At 38.1% G+C, this 24,294-nt stretch overlaps 1 protein-coding gene across 4 annotated transcripts in view; it reads right to left on the bottom strand.

Annotated features, from left to right (window-relative positions):
• The window catches only part of celf5a (cugbp, Elav-like family member 5a), a 188,759-nt gene that overhangs the window by 10,310 nt on the left and 154,155 nt on the right, over nt 1–24,294 (bottom strand). For 2 of the 4 annotated variants that reach the window (XM_053513221.1, XM_053513218.1), the window contains exons 6-7: nt 15,970–16,116; nt 8,689–8,854 (exon numbers count right to left, since the gene is read on the bottom strand). In XM_053513221.1, the coding sequence (XP_053369196.1) occupies nt 8,689–8,854; nt 15,970–16,116 (313 nt within the window). The remainder of the gene's footprint in view (nt 1–8,688; nt 8,855–15,969; nt 16,117–24,294) is intronic. The other 2 variants (XM_053513219.1, XM_053513220.1) reach the window with 1 other exon arrangement.

Here is a 24,294-nt window from a genome sequence, read left to right as displayed (position 1 = left end):
CCCAACCTTCTGGCTTTCTATTCATCAGTCTGATGCAATTCTTTGTGTTTATATCCCGCTTGAATGCTGATGTCTCGGAGACATTCGAAAAATAATTGACCTCCTCAAAATCTTGGCACAGCTTTGTGGTTAGGATTGTCGCCTTGCACATACAGGTTCTGGGTTTGATTCACACCTTGGGGTCTTTGTGCATGTTCTTTCTGGGTTTGGTGGGTTTCCTCCGGGAACTCCGGAATCCTCCCACAGCCTAAAGACATGCAGATTAGGCTAAGTGGCATTCCCAAATTGCCTGTAGCATCTGAATGAGTGTGTGCCTTGTGATGGATTGGCACCCTCTCCAGGGTGTACCCGGTCTTGTGCTCTCCTGGGATAAGCTCCACAACCAGGCCCCCACTTTATACAGGATAAAGCAGTATAGAGTCAGAGTGAGAGTGAATTTAAGGCATCTGGTACTGGAGTTGTGATCATTCTGATGGATTTGGACCCCTGGTTCAAAACATTTTTTCTAGAAACAATTTGCATAATTTGGGATCTTGATAAGCATGATGAATTTTGTAAACTCAATGTTTTCCCCTTTAAAGCTCAAGTGCTCCAGCTCAGCCTGCTACCCGCTATGCTGATGAATTAGCTGTTGAGTCTAGCTGTTGTTTCCAAACCCTGAGAGACTGCTGGTGTCTGGGTAGATCTGGCGGCCGAGTTAAACACGACCGCACGTGCGCAAATGCAGCAGGCAGTAATGCAGGCTCTTCATCACTGTACTGCAGCTTGTCTTATTTTTATTTTTATTTTTTTTAAATAAAAAATCCCTTAGAGGTTATGAGAGTGAGCAAGATGCCTCATGCAGCACATTGTAAGCTTATAGAAGCAGCACACTCGGGTAAGGTAATAATTGTTTGGTGTGTGATGGAATAGAAAGTGTGACAGAGCTGAGCGTGGACGTGTCTATAAGCAGCGTCTATTTACTTAGTACGTGGGAGCAAACAGAGCTTCGGAGCTTTATGAAACAACAAGTCGATTTATCTAAGAAGCAAACACATCACGTGTGCTAAATCAAATCTTCCTCATCCAGTATGTGAACGATCACAAAAGTAAGTGAGCCAGATCAGAGTTGTCGTGCCATTTATCACTGAAACACATTGAATCTATCATTGAACATCCTTCACTCTGACACATGGTATGTGGCTACATATAGGATGTACTGCTACATGTGCTGCTCTTTCGCAAGTTCAGTAAAACCTAAACATATATTAAATATGTTCATACATTTCAAAGTGTTTTTCTCGCCCTCAGACAGACATTGATCCAGCTCCTCTATTTGCCTGAGGAGTAGATTGGAAAATTAAATATTTTTTTTTGGTGTGAACCTTGGGTTTGAAAATGGTTAAAGGAAATAATTCGATAAATGAATATTCCGTAGGAAAAAAAAAATCTGTCACAGACAGGCTGGTAATGTACCGTGTAATTATTCCACAAATATTCCTTAACCTTCTGTTAAGGAAGCGTAATTGTGTTTGCATTATTGAAGTCTTCTCGCTGTCAGCAGAGTGAATATACTAGAGGAATTACTCTCCATATGCCCCAAAAAGATTTAGCATGCAAATTGTACATATGCAAATATTAGGAAATGAAATAGCATTGCATTCATTTTTTATTTTGTCTTTACGTATTTATTAAATATTAGTCCTTTAGAATCTGTTTTCTGTGTCCCCCAGTTCCAGTCAATATAACGTGTCTCAAACGTCCTTACAACATTTTCACCAGCTATCATTTTATCAGTTTGAGGGAAAAAAAATTCAAGGTGAACGTCGTCAACAGGAATAATCTGAGACTCCGCTTCGACTCACAAATAGTCTGTGAGACACCTCGTTAACTCAAATTGTTGCGTTAAACACGACATCATGAATATGTTGGAGCGCGGAGGAAAAGACAGACCAGCACAGGTTTAAAAATAGATAAAATAATAGAACCAATGTATTCACACCATTCCATACTTCATTTGATAAAGACTGTAATAATCAGGGCTTTAAGTTTCCTTCAGTCACTCACACTAAAAAACTACAATTAAAGCTACAGCGGTTAAAGAATGTGAACCACGGCCTTGTGTTTGTATATTGTATGAAACACGTAAATTCAGCAGGTGCATTATTTAATTTGTATTAAACTGGTTAGCTTTATAAGTCGTATACTGTATAGCAACGAGCATTTCTCATCCGAGCTATAAAAACACTGCACAGTACACACAAGAGTCAGTGCAAATCAATACAAAGATCTATTGTAAATCTATGATGAAACATTTCTTTCCTGATGGGAGTGGTATCTTTCAGGATGACACTGCCCCCATTGACAGGTTCACTGAATACATCATATACTATAGCCTTCACACTCACCAGATCTGAGCGTAAGTAAACACCTGTGGGAGATTTCGTGATGTGTTAGACAATGGTCTCCACCACCATCGCGCAAGCACTGTTTAAGAAAATCTCTTTTGGCAGAACAATGTTCATGCCTCCAAGACAATTGTAGCTGCTCTCTCTGGTCGCTCATAGTGGACAGACACAATTTAATACCCTTTTTTTTTTCATTTAACTTTTAATATATAAAGCTCATCATCATGCATCATGGTAGAGATACATGCTCTAATAAAGGGTACCATCTGGCTGAGAGTGTACGCATCATCAAGCTTAAGTGCTTTACATCTGTTGCTGAAGCAGCCGTGCTTTTGTTTTTTTAGAAGCCCTCTTCACCTTTCGTTCGATTAAATGGTCGGATACTCTTGTATATGTGTATATACGTGTATGTGTATATGTACTGAAATAAGGTAAATAGTCACAATCTGTACAATTGATGAACAATATACTATGATTAAATGAAATACTTTTATACCACAACCCTGCTGCTTTCTGCTTGCTGTTAACTATTTTACCTTTAGTTCTGACTATAAGCTTTATCTTTTATTTATATTATGAACAAAATTTAACCCTGTAGGTAAGTGTGGATAGAGTGTTAATTTTCTATGAGGAAAGGTTTATTATTGGAAGAAGTTTCCAGTGCCAGTACACTTTAAAAAGATGCTTAAAGTTATAAAGTTATAGGTTAAACTGCATGAATTGAGACATTATCTATAAAAAAAAAAAAAAAATTGTTATGCAAACGTCCCATAAAACTAAAAGTTTTTTTGTGATATAATAAATGATGCCCATAAAGCTAATTGGTTTAAAATAAGGGTTAAAATAAGGTTCATGAAAACGGTAAAATTTTGTAGTACATGCTGCATTGGCTTTTTCCTATTGAAAACAAATGTCAACAAATTGTAATGTAAAATGTATGTGAAATAATATCCACCTAGTATATTTACTCAATCAGTGATTAACAGTCTTGTGTGCAGTCACCTATGTGTGTATAACATTATGTATCTTATAAAAGCAGAGCAATATCTGCAAAATCGAATCTTATATGCGATGCTTAAAAGTAATACACTTTGATAACAGCTTCAGGTCATATCAGTAATATATACAGTGGGCCTTAACAAAAACGTATGCTCACTTCAACTTGAAAAATATACGCCTATATTCCGACATATGATAGCATCAACGATTGTGCAAATACTGACATCTTAAGAGGAAACAAAATATACTGCATTGCTGCCATAATTCAATTCGAGTTCAAAGATTCTGTATATACAGTATTGGTACTGTGCAAACAAATGTTAACAATAATATATATATATATATATATATATATATATATATATATATATATATATATATATATATACTATTACTGATTTATTTTAATATTTTGTGTTATTTATTTTTCAGTTTAAGTGTGGACAATTTAAGCTTTTCATGGCCACTATGGAGAGCTTTTTAATTTACTCTGGAATGCAGCACTGAAGTGCCGAATATTACTGCAGTTGTCTTTTCCTCAACAGAAGCTCTATGTTCAATGCTCTAGATGTATCTATATCTATCTTTATCCGGATTTGCAGTGATTTTTTTATTCAATATGAACACTACCACTATGCTCCAGTAAACACTGGAAAAAAAACTCTGGAAATAGCAGCCTCGTCAGCGTGCTATGTGAATACTGGCTCTGACATATTCTTCAGTCTCAGCTACATCACTCAACTGATTAAATGTTTTAACCATTAATCTGGTGAAAAACCACAACTGGTAACAGTGGCAGTATTAGTACTGCAAGAAAAAATAAGTATTTTAAATGAAAAAATAAATGTGAATAATAAATGTGCCATTAACTTTAGCAGTTTTTACAATTTTTGCAAATTAACATTTTGTAGAAAATATTATCCTAGACAGGAAAGCAACCATATATGTGACTTCCCTGACCTTGATTTTGCAACATCAAAATGACTTTGAAAGTCTTGAAGTATTTCAGTGAGTGTTCTATAGAGGGGTTAAATCCCTTTTGCTTGCTCACAATTTTCTTTTTACAAATTTCATTGGTTCAATTTGCCAAACTTTAAACGAATTAGTAGCCTAATGTGAAGCACTGCTCTCCTGACCAGCAGATACTAAGAATGATGGAATAAACGCTAAATACATTCATTTTTTTTTACCATGGTGGGCACAATGCCAAACCGCAGTTAGGGCTACTGCTCATTTCAAAGGGAACCGGACATGCATGATTTCCCATCAGTCACTACTCCACACTTAAGCACGGAAAAACTGGAACTTTATATATTTAATATTTATATAAATCATTAATAAGAATGTGTAAATAATATAGGTGTAACGATTAATCAACATTGTCAACTAAAATTTAGAATCAGATTAGTTGGCAATGAATAAAATTTTTTGATTAGTTGATGACATCATGCTCACTGGAGTGTTAAGTTAGTAATAGTGCGATGACAAATACCTTCACGAGCAAAAATTTACTAAGTCTCTAGCAAAACAGCGGCTAGAATCAGTGAAAAATACTTTGTGCTGGCAGGGGTGTGGCCAAGCGCTGCTTTTTTTTTTAAGGATGCGAGAGTCACATAAGTGGGAAAGGATTCACACGTGAAGAGAATGTGGCCTGTGTTTTCCTGTGAGTCGGGTTTTTATTTCCAGTGCTCATTTCCAGAAAACTTAAGTGAAATTCACACACATACCTTATTGCTGGATTCTGAGCAATGCACATGCATTTCTCTCTCTCTCACACACACATACACACATGCTGTTGTGCTGTTCACTTCTTTCAACTCACAGCAACACACACACTAATTAGCCATATGGTGTGAGGTGTGTGTCCTTTTTCCACTTATATCACTCTCCGGCCTTTCACACTTCAATTCGCTTGACCCCGCCCCAATACTTGACCGCACCCTTTGACCAAAGCACAAATGCTGTGTTCTGATCGGCTAGCAGTTCCCTGCAAAGTGGACTGCACAGGTTATTCAACCATGTTATGTACAATTCCAAAACACAGAGAGCGAAATTGCTCACTTCAAAGGGAAATGTGAACAGTGTAGAAAGCAAGTGAACAGTGGTTCATCACTTGTCAGGAAGTGGACATGAATAATTTCCCATCAGTCATTGTGTTCGCTGAAGTGGGAGAAAAAATGAAGCTCAAAAAGAGATATATTTATTATCATTATTATCAAAGATCGCATAATATCACCCAATGAATGGGATATTTTAATTAAAAAAAAATATATATATATATATATATATATATATCATAATGTTATTCACATTTTAATACTATGCATTTTATGTAATGGTATCAGTTTTTGTTTTAATAAATATTCAATATTTAATTTCAGTAGTGTGAAATTTCCACAGTTGAAACAACATGTATGCAAGGTGCTTCCGTTGCCAGGTAACACACATAGAAACTGAGGTCTGTGTCTGTGTTACAGGGTGTTCTGAATGGTGCGATTTTGTCCAGGGAGATTCCCTTAAGTGACATTCCCCACACAGGGAGCAAGGATTAAGAAGTAGGCTGTGGAACAGAACGCAACAATAGTGTACTAATACACTATGACCACATCACATGACCTAGTCACACACACTACTGCTCTTCTGTTGATCACACAGTTTCCTTTTTTTTCTATTTATGTCAAGGATCCCTTTGTATAACCTATTCAGTATTGTACACTGCATGTTCTAAGCCATGACTCTCATCCTGCATAGGTTATGATTTGTCTTTTCTTTTATTTGTCCTTCTTATAAAAATGCTTTAGGTATGCAGGCTAGCTGACTTAATGAAATGAATAGCACGCGTCTTATCTTATCTGTATTTAGAACACATTATAAGTTTAATCCAAATAATGCATTCATGTGCTTACTGTATTGTTTACTGTATGTATGTGGGGAATTTTTAGACATTAAAGATCCAAGCCACCTTTTGAATGAAACATCTGTCTTCAGACTTGCTTTTCAGAAATCAATATACTGTTTATCCGTTAAAGTGAGAACATCAAAGACTGAAACAAAGTTTTTTCTTTATTTTAGTGCTCTTTTTTCTGCAATTATTGTAAATGTTTCATGCTTGTTAGATCTGTTTATTATTTAGGTTTTATACCTTGATGATAAAATATATTTACATTTTTAGTTTACTGTAAGCATGTGTAGCTGTTTATTAGCCTGTTGCTTCTTTAAATATATGTTTTATTTGCTTGATTTGCATGAGCACAGTATCCTTGTCAGGGTCACGGTGGATACACTGGGTGTACCCCTGCAAGAATTACCAAGGGGTCAAAATCATATTTGGGAATTTTCAAATGTTTTCTATTTCCAACTCATATTCTAACACAACTCAGTGTGACTATGGGGCAGAAGTGTTGAATAAACCAGCAACGCCGCCTGCGATATGCAAATGAATGAATGAGTGAATCTTATTTATTGTTCTCTGAATATTCTCGACAGTATCTCGTGCTGGATTAATAATGCAACAGACTCCAACGGCTTCAATAAAAGAAGGCAATCAGTGGAGCGGAGGACACACAGGATGTCGAACGGTGCACATATTTCAGAGCTTTTTCGGACCACACCAGGACCTCACAGCACCGCAAGTCGCTTTCAATTAAGTCTAAGAAAGAAAGGCCAATTTCCCCCAATTTACAGCTGTATAGAATATAAATATGAAGTGGAATATAATGTATAATCAAAGATGAAACCATAGTCATCTTAGGATTTAGTCCAACAAAAGATATTTAACGTTGTGACAGGACTTGACTCCATGATTTAGCTATTCCACAGATAGAGTCTGTAGGGTGAGGATCTGGTTAGAAACTAGCGACAGAAACAAAGCAGGAACTTTTACAGAACGACAGAAGTTGCTCGGGTCAAACATGCCTAAACATGCGAGAGGTGTTGCTCTAGAAAAGTCCCTGCTTTGCATTGTGTTTGTTCCTGTCAGCAGTTTCTAAGATGATGCCTGTGCCTTGACAAGATGTCTGACAAATTGCAGTGTCTGTCTAATGTGTAATTTTAAGACCACAATGAGAAGATCTGCATGTAACATCACGCACGGATGCACGCAGCCTTCAGGAGAAGACTTGCCTAACAATCTCACGTGTTACATTTAATTGGGTAGCTTGCCCCTTTCTGAAGAGAAGCTTGTCACAGCAGAGTCAAAACCTCAGAAGGACAAAGCTCTTTTATACACTTGCCACGTGTTTCTAATCTTATAGCGTGCTGAAGTGCAGAATTCAGACCGTCAGTATACTGCAGGAACATTTAAGCTATTTATATGAACAACTTTTACTTTGACTCTTAATGCAGATGTGTATACTGTATACTGTGCATGGAGTGATATCTGCTGTGTGTGTCTGCTGAACATTGCAGCATCAGCAAATGTAGCAAGGAGCGCATTAATGTTCCCATCAGATCTTTTGCTTTTTCGTTGCATGTTGAGAATGATACACAGAACTTCACACATACATCTTCAATCATTCAAGGTCAAAGCCACCAGCATCTTCTTCATCTAGTTGCTAATTTATCTTTATTTCTAATTATAGTTTACACTAGATTTTCATGTAGGGAGCTCAAAAAGACAGAGAAATGGAATACTTAAAAAGAATGAAAATAGGAAGAAAATGCAGAAGACTACTTATCAGCAGGAAGGATGAGATCGGCTGATAAAACTAAAGAGAGAGAAAGAGAGGTGAAAAAAAAAGAAAGACTAGGAGGAGGTTCGGAGAGAGAGTAAGAAAACGGAAGAGAAAGTGGGAGAATTAGACATACAGAATAGGTCTGGAGAAAGAAAAAAGAAATGAACACAGGTAGGTTTAGCTAAAGAAAGAGACAATGGAGGAAAGGAGATTAAGAAATAGAAAAAGAAAATAGAAAAAAAAGAAACTTACAAAATTTGTTTCTTAACGACAATAATACTAAAAAGAAAAAGTATTTAGGCTTTGCTCCAGTGGAATCAGAGACTGTATTTGAGATGTAGACACTACTAACCCCTGCATGCTCTGCCTCTGGGGACGTGGAAACAGAGAACTGTGGATGGCTGTGCATTCTTCCTGCTTCCACACACACCACACTCAGCTCATTAAAGCTTGGATAATTAAAGGAGCTGATGAGCGGAATGAGTTGGATCATGTGTGTTCTCACAGTAAGGAAAATAAAAACCCAAGCCTCTGTCTCCCAGCCCAATGATGACCTGCAGACCTGAACAGTGTGAGTCCCCGCCTTCACCCTGGCCCAGTAAAAGAGGAAATGAGGCGCAGTTGCTCACCCAGAGACTGATGAAACTCACCCGACACCGGGGTCATGGGGGTGGGAGGGAGGCTGTTGATGTTCAGTGCCCCCATCTGGTGGATCTGGGTAGCTGGAAAGGCCACGCTGGGCGTCAGGTAACCACCGTGACTCGCGGCCATGAGGGCCGCCTGCTGCTGCATCAGCTGTGGAAGGAGACAAAGAGAAAGAAGAGAGAGGTCAGGAGACGGAAGTGGGCTATACTGAAGAGTGATGGATGGCTAAAGCTTGCTACGGTGGAGGAGAAAGTAGAGCGGAAAAAGAGTGAAAAATGTGTCAACCCATGTTTAGGGAAAAAAAGCGTCCATCTTCCGAGTAAAGCAGCTGTCACTAACTTTGAGAAGCTGTGGTTCTCGATCTTTCTAATGGAGAGACTGACAGACATATTCCTGGAGTTTACAGCTTAAGAGCTGGATTGGATTCATGTTTCCATTTTATACTTAAACAGCAATGGTTTCTTCATGCTGGTGTGTAATTCTCTCTTTTGTCATTCTCTGCCAATAACAGCAACTCAAGCTTCTTGTAGCTCGTCAAATATCCATAATTTCCACATCATCGGTGGTACAGTTTCCGAAGAATGTATAGCACTGCCATTACCAAGATTACTGCATCTATTAAGAAAATGCCTGCATAATGAGTTCTGTCTATATAGAAAACATATAACTGTGTGTAACCAAATGAAAAACTCCCCTCATGTCTCAATATTAGTTGAATCTATTTTTGTAAAACAACAGAATTAATCATGAAGCCATCTCCAGCTCAGCGCTAGTGGCGATACTGTGAGGTGTACGCTACTCCATGTGCTAAATGCTCTGTCTGCATCGAGTCCCTGGATGAGCAAAAAGCCAATTATTTTCCCACAATGCCCCTGTCAGAGGTAGACTGAAACTGACCATCCTGCTCGCCACTGGCACCTCATGCTTCACTCACACTATCTATTAACTCCACCTGTCATTTCCTTAATTCCATCAATGTGACCTGCGAGGATCATCCATTTCTGAAAGAGCAAGATGGATTGCATTTTCACATAGGTAAACAAAAGATTAAAAGCTGAGGAAAAAGAAGGAAGGAAAAAAAGAAAGAGTATGAGCGACATATGAAGTAAGAACATGAGAGAGGAAAAAATAAGAAAGCAGGAAAGAAAGAGACAGTCAGCAATAAGCCGATAGAAAGAAACAGATACAGAGAAGAAGAAGAAGGGAGAGAACATTAAATGTGCCAGTGAAAGCAACTGAAAAGAAATAAAAGAGAAATCAGAATGTAGGAAAAAGAAAAAAATCAAGAAAATGAAAAAAAGAAATAAAGATGTGATTGAAAGAAATTAAAATGTAATGAATACACAAAGAATGGGAAAGAAAGGATTACAGAAATAAGTTTAGCAAAAAGAAAGACAGTGGTGGGAATAAGAAAAAATAAATAAAAAAAGAATAGAAAATAAGGATGAACGAACAGAAGGGATGAAATGAATCTGAAACAAAAAAAGAATGAAATGTAATAAAATGTACAATGTAAATATGAACCAAGCAAAATATACCACAGAAAGAAAAAAAGAAAGAAAGAAGTAAGAACAGGAAAAAATGTAAGGAGATGAAGAAAAAAGAAATTAAGAATGTGACTAAAAAACAGAAAGAAAGAAAGAAAGAAAGAAAGAAAGAAAGAATATTAACAAATGTAAATATTTTAACCTACAGAATCTTACATTTTTACAAGAACAAGATGAAGCTAAAAGTTAGGAAACAGACACTTGGTACAGGTGACTCCGCAGGCCGTGCCGGGGTGTATAGTACACCTACCCTAATGTATTTCATAAGTTTACATTCTGGCTATGAAGAGAAAGTTCCCTCTTTTCTCTCACTCTATCAGTTCTGTCAGCAGTAATGTGACAGTAATCAGAACCTATTGTAGCCATCTCATGGCCAAGGCCTCAGCTCTGAATGAGACTTGCAGAGTTAAGCTGACTGAAGCTAGCTGCCTGCCAGTGTGCTAATGCTCTTTTTAAAAAAAAACAGAGCGACAGGCTGTGGACAGCACAGAGAAAGAAGCTGAAGCCTTCCATATTCAAATTTCTCAGCATGCACAGCTTGGCTAATATCCCTTTTCATGGTGATGTCCAGATTGCTTCAGATAACAATGTGGCGTTCTGTTCTGCTCTTCAGGAATTATAACACGGCAAATTGGAGGCTCGAGCATGTAATTACGTTGGGGGGAAGTGAGCATCATCGATTCGTTCTTGGGTGAGGAAAAGGAAGGAAGAGTAGGGAGGGGGGAGAAAACAAAAGTCCATCGACTGGCTGCACTGAGTAGAGTATTCATAATCTCCTATGCAATTTCTTTGCTTTCACTCCTAAATTCGCAAATGGCTCCTCTGCTTTACAGGGGTTTTAGCAGAGATAACGAACGGCTGCTCGCAGGGAATTGTGGCTTCAACCGAGTAGTCATCATTGGGGTCGTAACCTTTCCCAGAATGGTGCAGAGCTGTGATGTCGCCAGGAGAAGTTGCCTCAGTGACAGCACACTTTATCATCTAGGCATCAGTTTTTTTATTGCTGGCTGATGGCATTGGATGGCATTAGGTAATCACCTCTTTATCACACACCAATTATCCGGGCAGCTGTGCTCTGAGGCTGCTGTACCTCCACCTGAATCACATAGGACCTCTACAAGGCAGTCCACATCAGCCACCAAGGAAAGTAGAGAGATAAACAGTCTAGTCGTACTAAGTTGGCAGACCAGCTGAGAGCTATCAGCGCATATTGTATTATTTCGACATTTCTTTTTTACGTATCCTTCCAGCCTCCGAAATATATAGTGTAAAAAAGCTAATCGAAATACAAATATATAAAATGAGGTAAGATCATGTTAGGTGGCTGACCGCCATGGGACTTGCCGACTGTTTAATACTGACCAAGAGGAGGCGATGTTAGGCAGGATTGATGTCTCCCCCATCCACCTCCATCCCCACCACCACCCCCTCTCCAAATGCCAAAACAAACACTCCCCTCATTTATCCCTGGCCTGAGTGCTTTCAAGTAATCTGTGTGTCATATGAATCTAATGCATCCTCTCTTTAAAATGCCATCAAATAAAGAAAGCATCTTTCATCCCCCCTGCCTCTTCTCACAACCCTGCTTTTATTCACATCCCCCTCTAAAAAAAAAGTAGCAGCTGCTTATGGAAATACACAAGCTCAAACATGAAAAGAAAAGCTTTTAAAAAGATATCCAGCAGGGTGCCTGAAAGCAAATTAATGTTTTTTTTTCCTGTTCTGTCAAATATTTGTGGCGTTTAAAGAAAAAAAAAATAAAGAGGATCTATTTGGTATGTGGAGCATCTATGTGATGATAAGCTGATTGCTTGGTGGAGAAATAAGCTGCACCTTTCAGGAGGAAAAAAATTCCTGTCTTTTGGCATGGCATTGTCAGGACTGTTGCCCGCTGCCCCCAAATTTGTTTTCACAGCCCTCCCTTTTTCAGCTTTGACTAAAATCCAATTTGCTGGCTGTCAACTTTGCCCACTAATCCCCTGCACAGCTGTGTTTGTGAAGGAGCTTCCTAATTTGTGTATTCTCAGTGTATATTTCTGAACATTTCATAGCTGTACATACAGTATATGCATAGGAACGAGCTGCTAACTCCATAATAAAGTTATGCAATTAGGTGGTTAAACTAGTTTCTTAGGATGGACAGGGAACATGGCTGATAATCTAGTTACCGAACAAGACCCGAGCAGCAGCTTAACAGCGGTTTACTGAATTGAACTGATTTCAGATCACTTTGTGGTTCGAAACTTGAGTAATATTGCAAGCTTAAGTTTCTTCCCTTCAAACCAAAAAATAAACATAGCACTGTACTTTTTCATGTTACTATGTCTCTTTTACCTTAAAATATACATACATATAGTGTTATGTAGTGTTTATGTAGTATAATGTGGAGCACTTTTTTCTAAACACCAAATGCATCTTTCTAGTTTTAAAAAATAAGTGGCTATTAGTAAATTTACTATTAGTTGAATTCCATTACCTTTTATTACCCAAATTTCAACCATGCAGTGAATCTGTAAATCTGTACCCTCTGATTCCTGGTACATTCTGAAATACTTTTCCTCTTACCGTTGTTGTAAATAGTTGTCATTTGTGTTACTATAGCCTTCCTATCAGCTTAAATCTCTATTTCTGGTCTCCTCTGATCTTTCTCATCAACAAAGCTTTTATACTCGCAGAGCTACAACTTGTTACACATGTTATTATTTTTTTCTACACCACTTTATTTCAACTCCAGTTTCAGAAATAATCAATCCATCTGATAGCAAAAAACATGCCATGGTCTAATCAATGTGATAACATATTTTCCACATTGTGGAATTGATGTGAGCATTAACTGAAGCTCTGCATGATTTCATGCATTGTGTTGCTGTTACACGACTTCCTGATTGAATGATTGCATGAATGAGGTGGGGTACAGCAGGTGGCTTATGATTGCATACTAAGTGCAAAAGACGTACCCTTGATTAATCCACCAATGAAATGAACCTTTAATGGTTTGGTACCTTTATTATTAATGCGATTTATTTTTATAGTGACCACGAGTCACATTCCTCTGTCCGTCTAGCATGAAGTATGTGTAATTTCATGTGACACCGTGTGCCGAGTGTGTGGACAGCGGTTCTGTCTGGAACACTGAGGCATGGAGACAGTGTGAGAGCTGGAGTGTCGCACACTACTGCACACATCTCTGACATGCCAGATAAAACTCACAGCCTACCTGTAGGAGCCACACTGGCCTGCCTGCCTGCCTGCCTGCCTGCCCTCTTGTACATTTACATTTCCACACTCTTTCCATGGACAACCTGCATTTCATGAATCATAATGAATGTGGTGTTATTCCATTTTTTACTACAGGTCTGGGTAATTACTGTAGGACTGTCTCCTAGTGTACCTCTCTCATGGCCTCCCACAAATCTGTGATATGAAAATGAGTATGATGGATACATCCGCAGAGACTGTGCCAGATTCTCCAGTTAATTCACTTCCTGTGCTAATAAAAATGCAAATTAATGTCTACACACCTACTCCAAGTATCAGATTCATATACGGTTAGAGTAAAGTTCTGACAGGCATGAAACTGAGCCTCAACATCCCAATTTCCTTTCTGCTTCTTACATCAGAAGGATCTTAGTATGCAGGCTAAAAATACATGGCGCCTTTTTCGGTGGAATATTCCACATCATTGCAGTTGTCGGCGGGAAAAGATATGATAACAGAATGTGTAGGCAGAAAGAAGTTGTAGAAAGAAGACCAGGAGCAGGCGGAGAAAATAATCAAGTAAGACAAAGGAAGATCTAGAGGAGATAGAGGAAAAGGTGAAAAGCAGAAGAAGAAACTGGAGAAAATGGAGTGGCAAAGGAAGAAAGAAGAAGCAGGAAGAGGAGCAGGGGGAAATGAGGTACAGATGGAAGATTAGGAAGAGAACAACTGGAAACTGTTCTGCAGCAGAAGATTAAGGATCAGATGGGGATAGAGGAAGAGAAGAACCAGAATGTCCAGGCACAAAAATCATGAGAGTTAGAGAAGCTGAAGGAGGAACCAGAAGAAGACAGAAGCAATAAGGAGAGTCAGAAATGAAGATTAGGAAAAAAACGTATAAATGATAGCGCGGGAGAAGACTGATGAGAAGCACAAAAATGCTGAGTGATAACTGTTAAGAGGTAAGGGAAAGAGGAGATGGAGGAGCAAAAGAAATTGAAAAAGATGGCATGATAGAAGAAGAAACAAGAACAAGAACCTAAAAACTGAAAAAGAAATTACAGGATTAATTAGCAGAAGGAGATGTTTAAAAAAAATTACGGTAAAATTACAAATAGGATATGTGAGATAGAGGAAGATCATGGGGTATAAAAAGACCTGGAGGAAATTCAGGTTCAGGAGGATAGGTTAGAGGGGCCAGAAAAAAAGAGACTAAGCAGCAGGCGAAGAAGAAGAAAGAGAAGCTGGAGGAGCAGCTGGAGATTGAGGAGCAAAAGGCGATGGATTAACAGAAGAAGAAACAGAAAGAGGATATACAGTCAGTAAGTATTCGAACAATTTTTTTTTCCCCTCTGTGTGCCAGCACAATGCATTTAAATCCCTCAAGATGCGATTCAATCTTTCAGTTGTAATTCCTGGACAAACTATGTTAAGAAACTACAGCAGTTTTTATAAAATCCCTCCATTTTCACAGGCTCAAAAGGAATTGGACAACTGACTGGTAAGCATCTGAAATAATGGGCAATTGTAGCCTGTTATTTCCTTATTTCATAACAAATTCAGGAGATAAATAGGTCTGCTATTGATTCCCAGTGATGAATTTGCATCTATTAGTTATGCAGCCCCAAAAGGTGCGGTTGGAAAAAAAAAATAGCCTCATCAGAGAGAAACTGTAGAAGTGGCCGAATCATTAAATTGGTGCATTCTTAAAAAGAGGAACTTTTCTGTACTGGTGATCTGAGTAACACAGATAGCAAGAAATAAGAAATAATAATAAAATGATTGCAGTATTTATTGATTGGTACGGTAAAGAAAAAACAATTCACAATACCCAGTCAAGAAGACTGTGGAGGAGCTAGGCCTATCATTGTCTAAAATCAAGAGATAGCTTGATAAACACACAGGGTTTACTTCAAGATGCAAATCACTGGTAACACTCAAGATCAAATTAGACTTTATTAGAAAACCTCTTTAAAAAGTCTGCCTATTATGATTCAAGATTAACTTTTAAAAGCAGACCATCAAAAATGGTGTTAAGAAATGGGTATTTGTTGCTGCTTATAAAACTGCATCACTGGTGTTTTTGGTGAGGTGACTGCAGATAGACTTTCTGCACGTCAAACGCTGCAAAACTGATAAGACGGTGCTCCACAGCACAGATTAATAATGACCCATTGGTAAAAAGCCTGAGGCTGAAAGGTTACACTTCAGTCACATATTGACTGCTTTATGGCAAATTCTTTGTGCTGGTTTACAGAGGCGGAAATTCACCAGAGAACTAACACTAAGAAGCAGAATGTGGATAGAGAAGGACCTGAAGCAGATTGAGGCGCAGGAGAAAGAGATGATGGAGGTAGAAGCTGATTTTGGAGAAGTAGGGTTAAAGAAGGTTAAATAGTGGATGATTGATGAGGAGGGACAAGAGACACAGAAGGAGCAGAATGAGTAGGAGGAGGGCAATGAGGCGGAGGAATCATGGAATGAGCACGAGATCTGCTCTGTAGGGAAACAGGAACTCACTGCATGTGCGTAACTGCTGTAGGTGCTGAAGGGCAGCGCGATGGCTGGGTTAAAGATGCCGAATTGGCCCACCATCTGCTGCATGCGCCGGATGGTGCGCTCCTTATCTGTGTCAGCAAACTTGACCACCAGACTGGATGATGCACCCTGAAAGAGAACACAAACGTCGAGCATTACTGATTGCATACTGTTCCCATATTCGACGATGTTTTTACACAACATTTTACATTCTCATTCGATAAGGCTTAACACTGCTTTTCCAAAGTCAAAAATGTCAGGAAACTGATTTAAGACTGACATGACCACTGATGTGTACGATCCCATTGTGACCTTGGGGAGATCTTAGCTAAGCATGCCTTATTGTTTAAGTCTATGATACAAAATACAATATCAATCATTTATGTTTCGTTTGTTCTAGTGATTTAGTTGGACCTTCATCTGGTCACCGTAACCAAAAAATTATATCTAAACTATATCTAGTCTGAGAAATGTGCAAGTTATTGCTGTTATATAATTAAATAAATTTTATGGTCAATTTCACTAACAATGTACTGATCAGTTTACTGTGTAACTTTAAGCTTGTTTGTCTAAAAAATCTCCCAAATAAATAAAGGTAAAAAAAAATATTAATGTGTCATATTCAGGATGTGAATATATATACTGTTCAGCCATAACATTAAAACCTCCTAGATTTTGGGTTCCTCTTGTGCTGTTGGGGCAGCTCTGGCCCCTTGAGGCATGGCTACACAGGGGCTCTAAAGGTGTGCTGTAGCGCCTTGCACAAGAAAGTTGACTGTGGCTCCTGTGGATTTGCAGGGTGAGGCCTCCATGGATTAGTGCATCCCATGGTTTTTCAATTGGAATCTGGGGAAGTTTGCAGGTTAGATTGGGGGCCTTGGCCTCTTTGCCTGCCGGGCTCCCATTCTTTGGAGCCTTTTTAAAGGTCTCCTTTTTGCCTAGTGGTTTGTACTGCATTGCCTTTTCTGTGGGATTGGGCCAGGAGGGCAAGGCTTTGGTCCTCACAGACATGGGAGAGCCTTGGGTGCCCATGACCCTGTTACCAGTTTTACAGGTGTATTTCTTGAATCTGATTAGAAGATTTTAATTAATATTCTACAACTGCAACTCTGAATTTTATTAATACAGTTTTGTGAGTGCATTTTTCACCATGTGTAACTCTTCAGCAGAGAGTATTTTGTGCTTGCTTTTTTGTGCAATTAAATTTAAATGAGTAAAATGAGACTGGTCAGGGAAAGTCATTAAATTCATAATTGTAATCTTTACATTCTAAATAGTTTGATACATACCACTTTTTGGCAGTCTTAACCTTTAAACAACATGGTACAGCTGCATTTTTGTGGTACACATCTTTTCATGTGAGTAACACCATAGAGATACAACTTTCAGTTGAGAAAGTGACACATGTATTGTACATGTCGCCTCAAAAGAAACGACATTCTACCTTCAAAGGTTCGTTTACAGTTTGTACTTTGAAGAACAAAAGCCATACCCTTTTTGACAGGTTATTGTGTTATATGTTTCCATAGAGTGTTTGATGAATGAAATGATGAATTTAGCCTGTACCTGTTCAAAATGAGAAAGCTGAACTTTAGCAGCAATCTGACAGGACTGGAAGATTCCATCTGAGACTCTGACTGAGATTGCTCTAAGCCTGTCTGTAGCTGGTAGAACCCAGGGAAGCTGGACTCTTAACGAGTGACCTTTTATGGACCATGTGTACACACCACATGTACCACAACATCCAGGACCAATCATGGCCTATCACCATGGTTTAGGGCCAGTTCTAGGGCAAAATCCTCCTACTCACACCCATCGGCTGGGGGATGGTTTCCTTTCCTTTATCCCAGAGGAAACTATCAGTGGAGGCTGAGAACACATCAATCACTTCTCATTTTCTGGTTCAATGGCTTTGTATGGTATACGAGTGAGCTTTGCAGGGTTCAACAACAGAAATAATGGAAAAAGAAATACAGTCTGTTTTGTTTTGACTATTTGAACTGATGCAGCTTTTTAAAAAATCTAAACAAGAAAGTATAGCTTGTAGGATTACATCTAGATATTGTAGCAAAGGTAAAGATCTATCCTGTCTATACATAAAAGACAAAAACCAGGCTTATTCTTGCCTGAGTCGATAGTTATTTGCTTCGAGCAGCCATAGTTCCCTCCATCTTCAATCCTCCACACCATTGCAAAGCTGCACGTCAGTACAAGGACTTATCTTGTGTCACTCCAATTTTTTTATCACCAAACCTGTTAAAATGATTGCTGCGTGTAACTCCGAGGGAGTCTGTCACAGCATGGGACTGGAAATATCAAAAAGTGCCTCATGCTGTTCACATTCAACCGATGAAGCATTTTAAAAGCCGGCCAGGGCCTGACTGTTGAAGCAATGAGAAATACAGCAGGTCTATTTCTTTTCTATTACTCTCGATTCTATTAATAGACCTTTTTATCCTCTATATTTATATGCTAGGGTTCTTCAGCTGCTGAACTTAATCTGCAGGTATTAAATTGCTTGAAAGCTTTAACATGGCCGTGCAGTTTTAAATAGACTTCCACATATATATACTTCATATAAAGAAACTGCCTTATATACAGAAAAATGTTTCTTTTATCAAAGATAGTAGAACGTAGAACAGCAGTTCAGAAAGGATTTTTTTTGTCCACATAACTGAGTAAAGAGCAATATACCTGCCCAAAAAAAGTCTTTGGCCCGGTCCACATGAAAACAAATAAATTTTATAAGCAGTTTTTCTTTTTATGGTCTGTGTTTAGTGTCTCTTTCGCATGGAATCCAAATTTTGACATGCAATCAGGAAAAAAGAAAGAAAAAGTCAATCAACAGTTAACAAAGAAGGACTTCTTGGTTTTAGTTGAATCTTAATGCATGTACAGTATATGTTTTTGCTTTAGATCAATCAATATATTATTCAGATTCTTTACCACTCAACACTTTTCTCTTTGCTAACATTATTCTTGGTCTGCTTGACATCACAGTTTAATATGTAACATCACTGGGCTTATGAGCATTTTTGCATTTTTGTGTGGATTGCTCCCCCACGCCGGCCCGATCCACCATCTAAAAAATGTACACACCAGATTTTCCTTTCCTGTATGTGTGTTGCCTCTCAGCAAATCTAACATTAATATATCAGACCTGCTGGTGTGAAGACAGAAAGACGGAGAGTGAGAGCAAGAGAGCTAGAATTAGAGATGGAGAGAGAGAGGGGTGAACAATGAAGTAAAACTCTCATTAAATTTTAAGCTGCTGAGTGACTGAGAGAATTCCCACTAGCCACGAGCCTGGAGAAGTAGTTTCAACTGTGAGAAAAAAAAATGCGCAGGGAAAAATAGGAGGAAAGGGGGACTCCAAAATCAAAAAGAGGAATGTGGAGGAGTGCGTCTTCACAAGACACCCTTGAACAAGGGCACTGTGGTCCTTTTCAAGCCCACAAGGTGTCTGCATGAATGAAGGTGTAAAGGATCTAACTAAGCTATATATCTGATATCATGCTAACTCCACAAATCTGTCTCTGTGCCTTTGCTTCAAGGCAATAAGGTCGGATTATCCTACACTTGCTGCTCTTCTCCATAACGACTCTCAAGCCCATAAAATCTGCTCCAGACTGTGGGTTCAGCTTTTCAGTGTACTTGCAGTCTTTCGAAAAAGGATACACATATTAATCGTCATGTGGCTTTAAGGCAATATTGTTGAGATTTCTTAGTTTTATAGATAGTTTCAATGAGCTTCTCAAGTACAAAAAAAAACATTTAATATAAAATATTTTATGTGCAAAAAAATATTTTACAAAGATCTTATGTGAAAAATTTTCACATAAGACACTTCCACGTATATTTTATATCCGGACATTTTTATTAAATTCCACTTTATCTCTATACTAAAGTTTCTATATTTTTCTATATTTGTACAGAAAATCATTTCTTTTTTCATAATTGTACAGCTATGTTTTCTTATATTTTACTTATATTTTATATTTTGTCTAATCTTCTATAGATATAGTTTTCTTTCCTTAGCTAAAGTTATTTTTTATTTTTTATTTTATTCCATAATTATTTCCTATTAATAATCTTTTTATTTTTAAAGCCACGGGCGGTCATTTAAGCATTTCACCTCATATCATAATGTGTATAACTGTGTATGTAACAAAAAAAAATAATTTAAAATAATTCTTAGAGACACTGCAATTCACATTTGCACACTGATTTTTAAGCATACGAAAGCTTAAGGCTTAAAAGGATCCAAGAAATGTCAACAGTACCAAACATGCCTGATAATGTTATAAAAGAAATGAGAAACCACAATGTAGACAACAAAAATACTTTTATAATTTACTTAAACTTCCCATACCTAGTGTAATATCATCCCAAGCATGCTGTCACTTCAAGTCCACATAACTTTTTTGAGACCTGAATAAATTTTTCATGTTTTAACTAATACAAGTGAATGTCAGTCTAGCAAATGGTGCCTTTGTGTTCAATCAGTTACACTGACTGAAAAACCCAAATTCCTTATGCTAGTGTCATTATATTTAGTTCTGCTTGAGTAGTTAAGCAGGTAAGGATTCACACATAGAGCGATGCCAGTCAAGCATCCTCATTAAAACATGTCTGGCAGTCGAGAGAAAATCCCAGTTCACCAAAAACAGTCTGTTTAAAGATGACTAAAACCTTGAGTTTTTCCTATGCAGTAAATGTGACGCTGTTAATGTATTACTAGTTAGTTGCATGCTGTACGTAACAGGATGGACATAAGCGTAATTTCACCTTGCAATCAGAAACCGTTCCTTAGTTTTATAATGTTTAAATGTCCTAATAATCATAACATCTAGTAACAGGGAATTCAGCCAACAGAACAGAACTGACTGAGTTAATAAGAAATAATTTCATGAAAACTCATTTCCCATTGTAAAATGAAATAAAAAAAAAATTTGGGGATTTGTTTGGCATACGTAGTTTGGGTTATAAATAGTAGGTAGCAGGGCATTTGTAGGCCAAGTCTGGAAGCTTTATATTACTTTTGCTAGAATTTTCCCTAGAGCAGAAGTATGTATAGAAAATCTTCCTTAACAAAAATCCCATATTTTTCAGTTGTTCTCTGAAAATCAGTCTCCATATAGCTGCACAGTCACAAAGAAATACTGCCTTACCCAGTGGCATTGTGCCTCAGGACATGAGCATGAATTCCCCTGCGCACAGCAGATCTTAATACCAGATAGCTCCTGCAATTTAATTTTTCTTCCTATATTTGTTGAGATAGGACTGATCCCTAATGTATACACACGGCTGGAAATGAGAGGTCAGAGTTTGCCCGACCCCAAACTTCTCCATGTGTAATTCCGTCCCAGGACGTGCGTCGTACAAGGCCCTTCCTGAAGCCTGGCAATTTGCTCTACAGCATGAGGGTGTAAATTTTTAATTGTGCCACGTCCCAAGCATGAGATGAGGAGTGAAGGAGAGATGGAGGGGACGTGCGTGTCTGGAATGAAGATCCTGTTATGACCAGACATCTGATCTGACCTGTCATTACCCTTGCATGCACACACACACACGACCACACATATGCACACACAAGCCAGACACAACTGCACACAGAAACATACACAAAAATATTCAGCTTTAAGGTGTAGCATACTCATAAAACATTCACTTACATTTACATCTAGACCTGAAAGAATCAAATGCATTCAGTGAGAGTTTCTTGAGTTGGGAAATCAGATTAGTGTGCATGGTCAGACCTGAGAGAGAGAGAGAAAGAGAGAGAGAGAGAGAGAGCATGCATGTGTGCGTGAATAAAATGCATAGAAAGTGGAGCTGTAGTGTGCTTTGGCACTGGGGTGTGATCCTAGAGAGAGAGGACGCTGCCTCTGTGAGCTACAGTGTTTGCATTCAAGATGCCTAAACCTCAAGGCCACTCGATCTCAAAGCACCTCAAGCTACAAATAAAAAACAAAAAAAAACTTTTTATTTAAAATACAATTCCAAGTGAATTTGGACTAGAGTGTACCTGTGGATGATGGATGGGAACTGAGGAAGAATGCCTTTACTGTCCTTAAAATTCAGTGGTATAAAGCATTATAGCAAATTTAATTTTGACTTATACTTTATGTAAAAAAAATAAATAAATCTTCAACCTTGGGTCACCCCTCCGTAAACTCGGACAGCCTTTCAATCTGTCTGGTACCTTTTATCTGTTACCTATACAAAGAAAACTGCATCCACAGGTACCAAATAAACACATTTAGTCACTTCTAACCATTTCAAAGACCCACAAAGTATCACATCACATTATGTGACTACACAAGTTGCTCATTTCCCGTGATTTCCCATCTTTTATGTTTATGTTGTTTTCTCACCAAAAAGGCTGACTTTCCATTCTTTAATTCTTCTATGTAAAATACCTAATTCATATTGGGTGATATTATGAAGCATTGCCATAGTCAAGGATGAAATCCTCAGTCAGATGTAAGGGCAGAGTGCAAACTTTTTTTTTCGACCAGTTTGATGGGTATAAAACACACACACATACACACACACACACACACACACTTGATAAGGAAAATTAAATAATAATCTATAGACATAACATCTGCTTTCATATTTAAATTTATGCTGAGGAGTAAATAATAATACTACCAGTACTATTGTAAATGTCACTGTAACACACTACAGCCAGCAAATATTGTCTTTGTGTACTATTCAATTCAATTCAATTTTATTTGTATAGCGCTTTTAACGATTTACATCATCACAAAGCAGCTTTACACAACCAAAAGAATTAAGTTTGTATGAAATGCGAATGTGTATGAATCAAAATTATATGATTGTCCCTGATGAGCCAGCCGAGGACGACGGCGACAGTGGCAAGGAAAAACTCCCTGAGATGGTAATAGGAAGAAAACTTGAGAGAAACCAGATTAAACAGAGAACCCACCCTCATTTGAGTGATACCAGATAGCAGGTATTGATCCGCATCATACTGTGTGAGACTGGAAGTTCATAATAGGAGATGTGTTTAAGTTAAAATGAAGTCCAGTTCATTATTGGAGGCTCAGGTAGACTATAGGAAACTCAAGTCCTGAACTATTTGGGTACTATACTGTCCCATAATACTCACCTCAAACCCATTAAAAGTATTATCTCTGTTACTGATTGTATATTAAAAGTAGTCTTTCAAGGACATAACCGCATCTGTACAGATATACAGTATTTTGCCTTTGTTGATCTTTCCAGTGCTTCAGTGTAATGCTTTAAATCCTTCCTACCTCCCCAGAACGAGTGTAATAACTGGATGTCAGTGGGCTGTTTCATGAGGTTAAATCTTGGTTAATGGATGTCAGTTTATTTATTTTTTGAGAATTTTTTTTATTTATGTTGCTGCTCTGATTTTTGCCGATGTCACTAAACGTACATAGAAATGAATAACATCACCTGTAGCTTTGTCTCTTTCTATTGTTTACTTACGGTTTCACTAACAATAAGGGTCCCACATAAAAACAAAAAAAAATTGAATCCAAAGAACTACATGCAAATATACTGGTTGGAATTTCTTTAATAGTGGACCGCTATAGCAGAGCCCCAGGGATAATTTATATATCAGGTTTTATCCTTTTTTATACTGTGTTGGTCTTGAAATGCTAAAAGCGCTCTCCACCATTCCATATGTTCAACATATTGAAAGCCAGGAGGCACTAGAAAACCCAGAGTGCATGACCTTTGACGTTCAGCTGGAAGCAAGCTGACATTTCTCCCATGATGCTTCATGAAGAAGCAAACTGCTTGGACTAAGCATCCCTGCTGAACCTGAGGAGCAGACCGGGTCGGCAGCCTCACCTCCATACCCCTGTGTGCGTGATTTTTTTTATGACATATTTACTCGATGTGAATGCTATATGCATGTTCAATTAGTTGACTTTATGCCTTCCGATTTCTCTGTCTCTTTCCCACTCCTGCCTTCTTTTCTGCTCCCCGTGCTTATGCGGCAATGAATAATTCACCAGCCGATTTGGTGAAAGGTGAGGTAAACAAGTCTATTGCCTAATATCCCAGGAGGATGGAGAGAAGAAGAGAGCTGTGAGGGGACGGTGTGTGTGTGTAGCTACAGAGAGATTATATATATATATATATATATATATATATATATATATATATATATACATCCATATGTGTGTGTGAGTGTATACATTACCAACAAATGTATGAGGTACATTTGAAATGTTTCATCTTTAATTTAAATAGTTTTAACAAAACTACTGCATAAATCCCTCCTTTTTCCCAGGCTCAAAT

Source organism: Clarias gariepinus, chromosome 15 (assembly GCF_024256425.1).
Source record: "Clarias gariepinus isolate MV-2021 ecotype Netherlands chromosome 15, CGAR_prim_01v2, whole genome shotgun sequence".
NCBI lineage: Eukaryota > Metazoa > Chordata > Actinopteri > Siluriformes > Clariidae > Clarias > Clarias gariepinus.
This window is presented reverse-complemented; position numbering and strand designations above follow the sequence as displayed.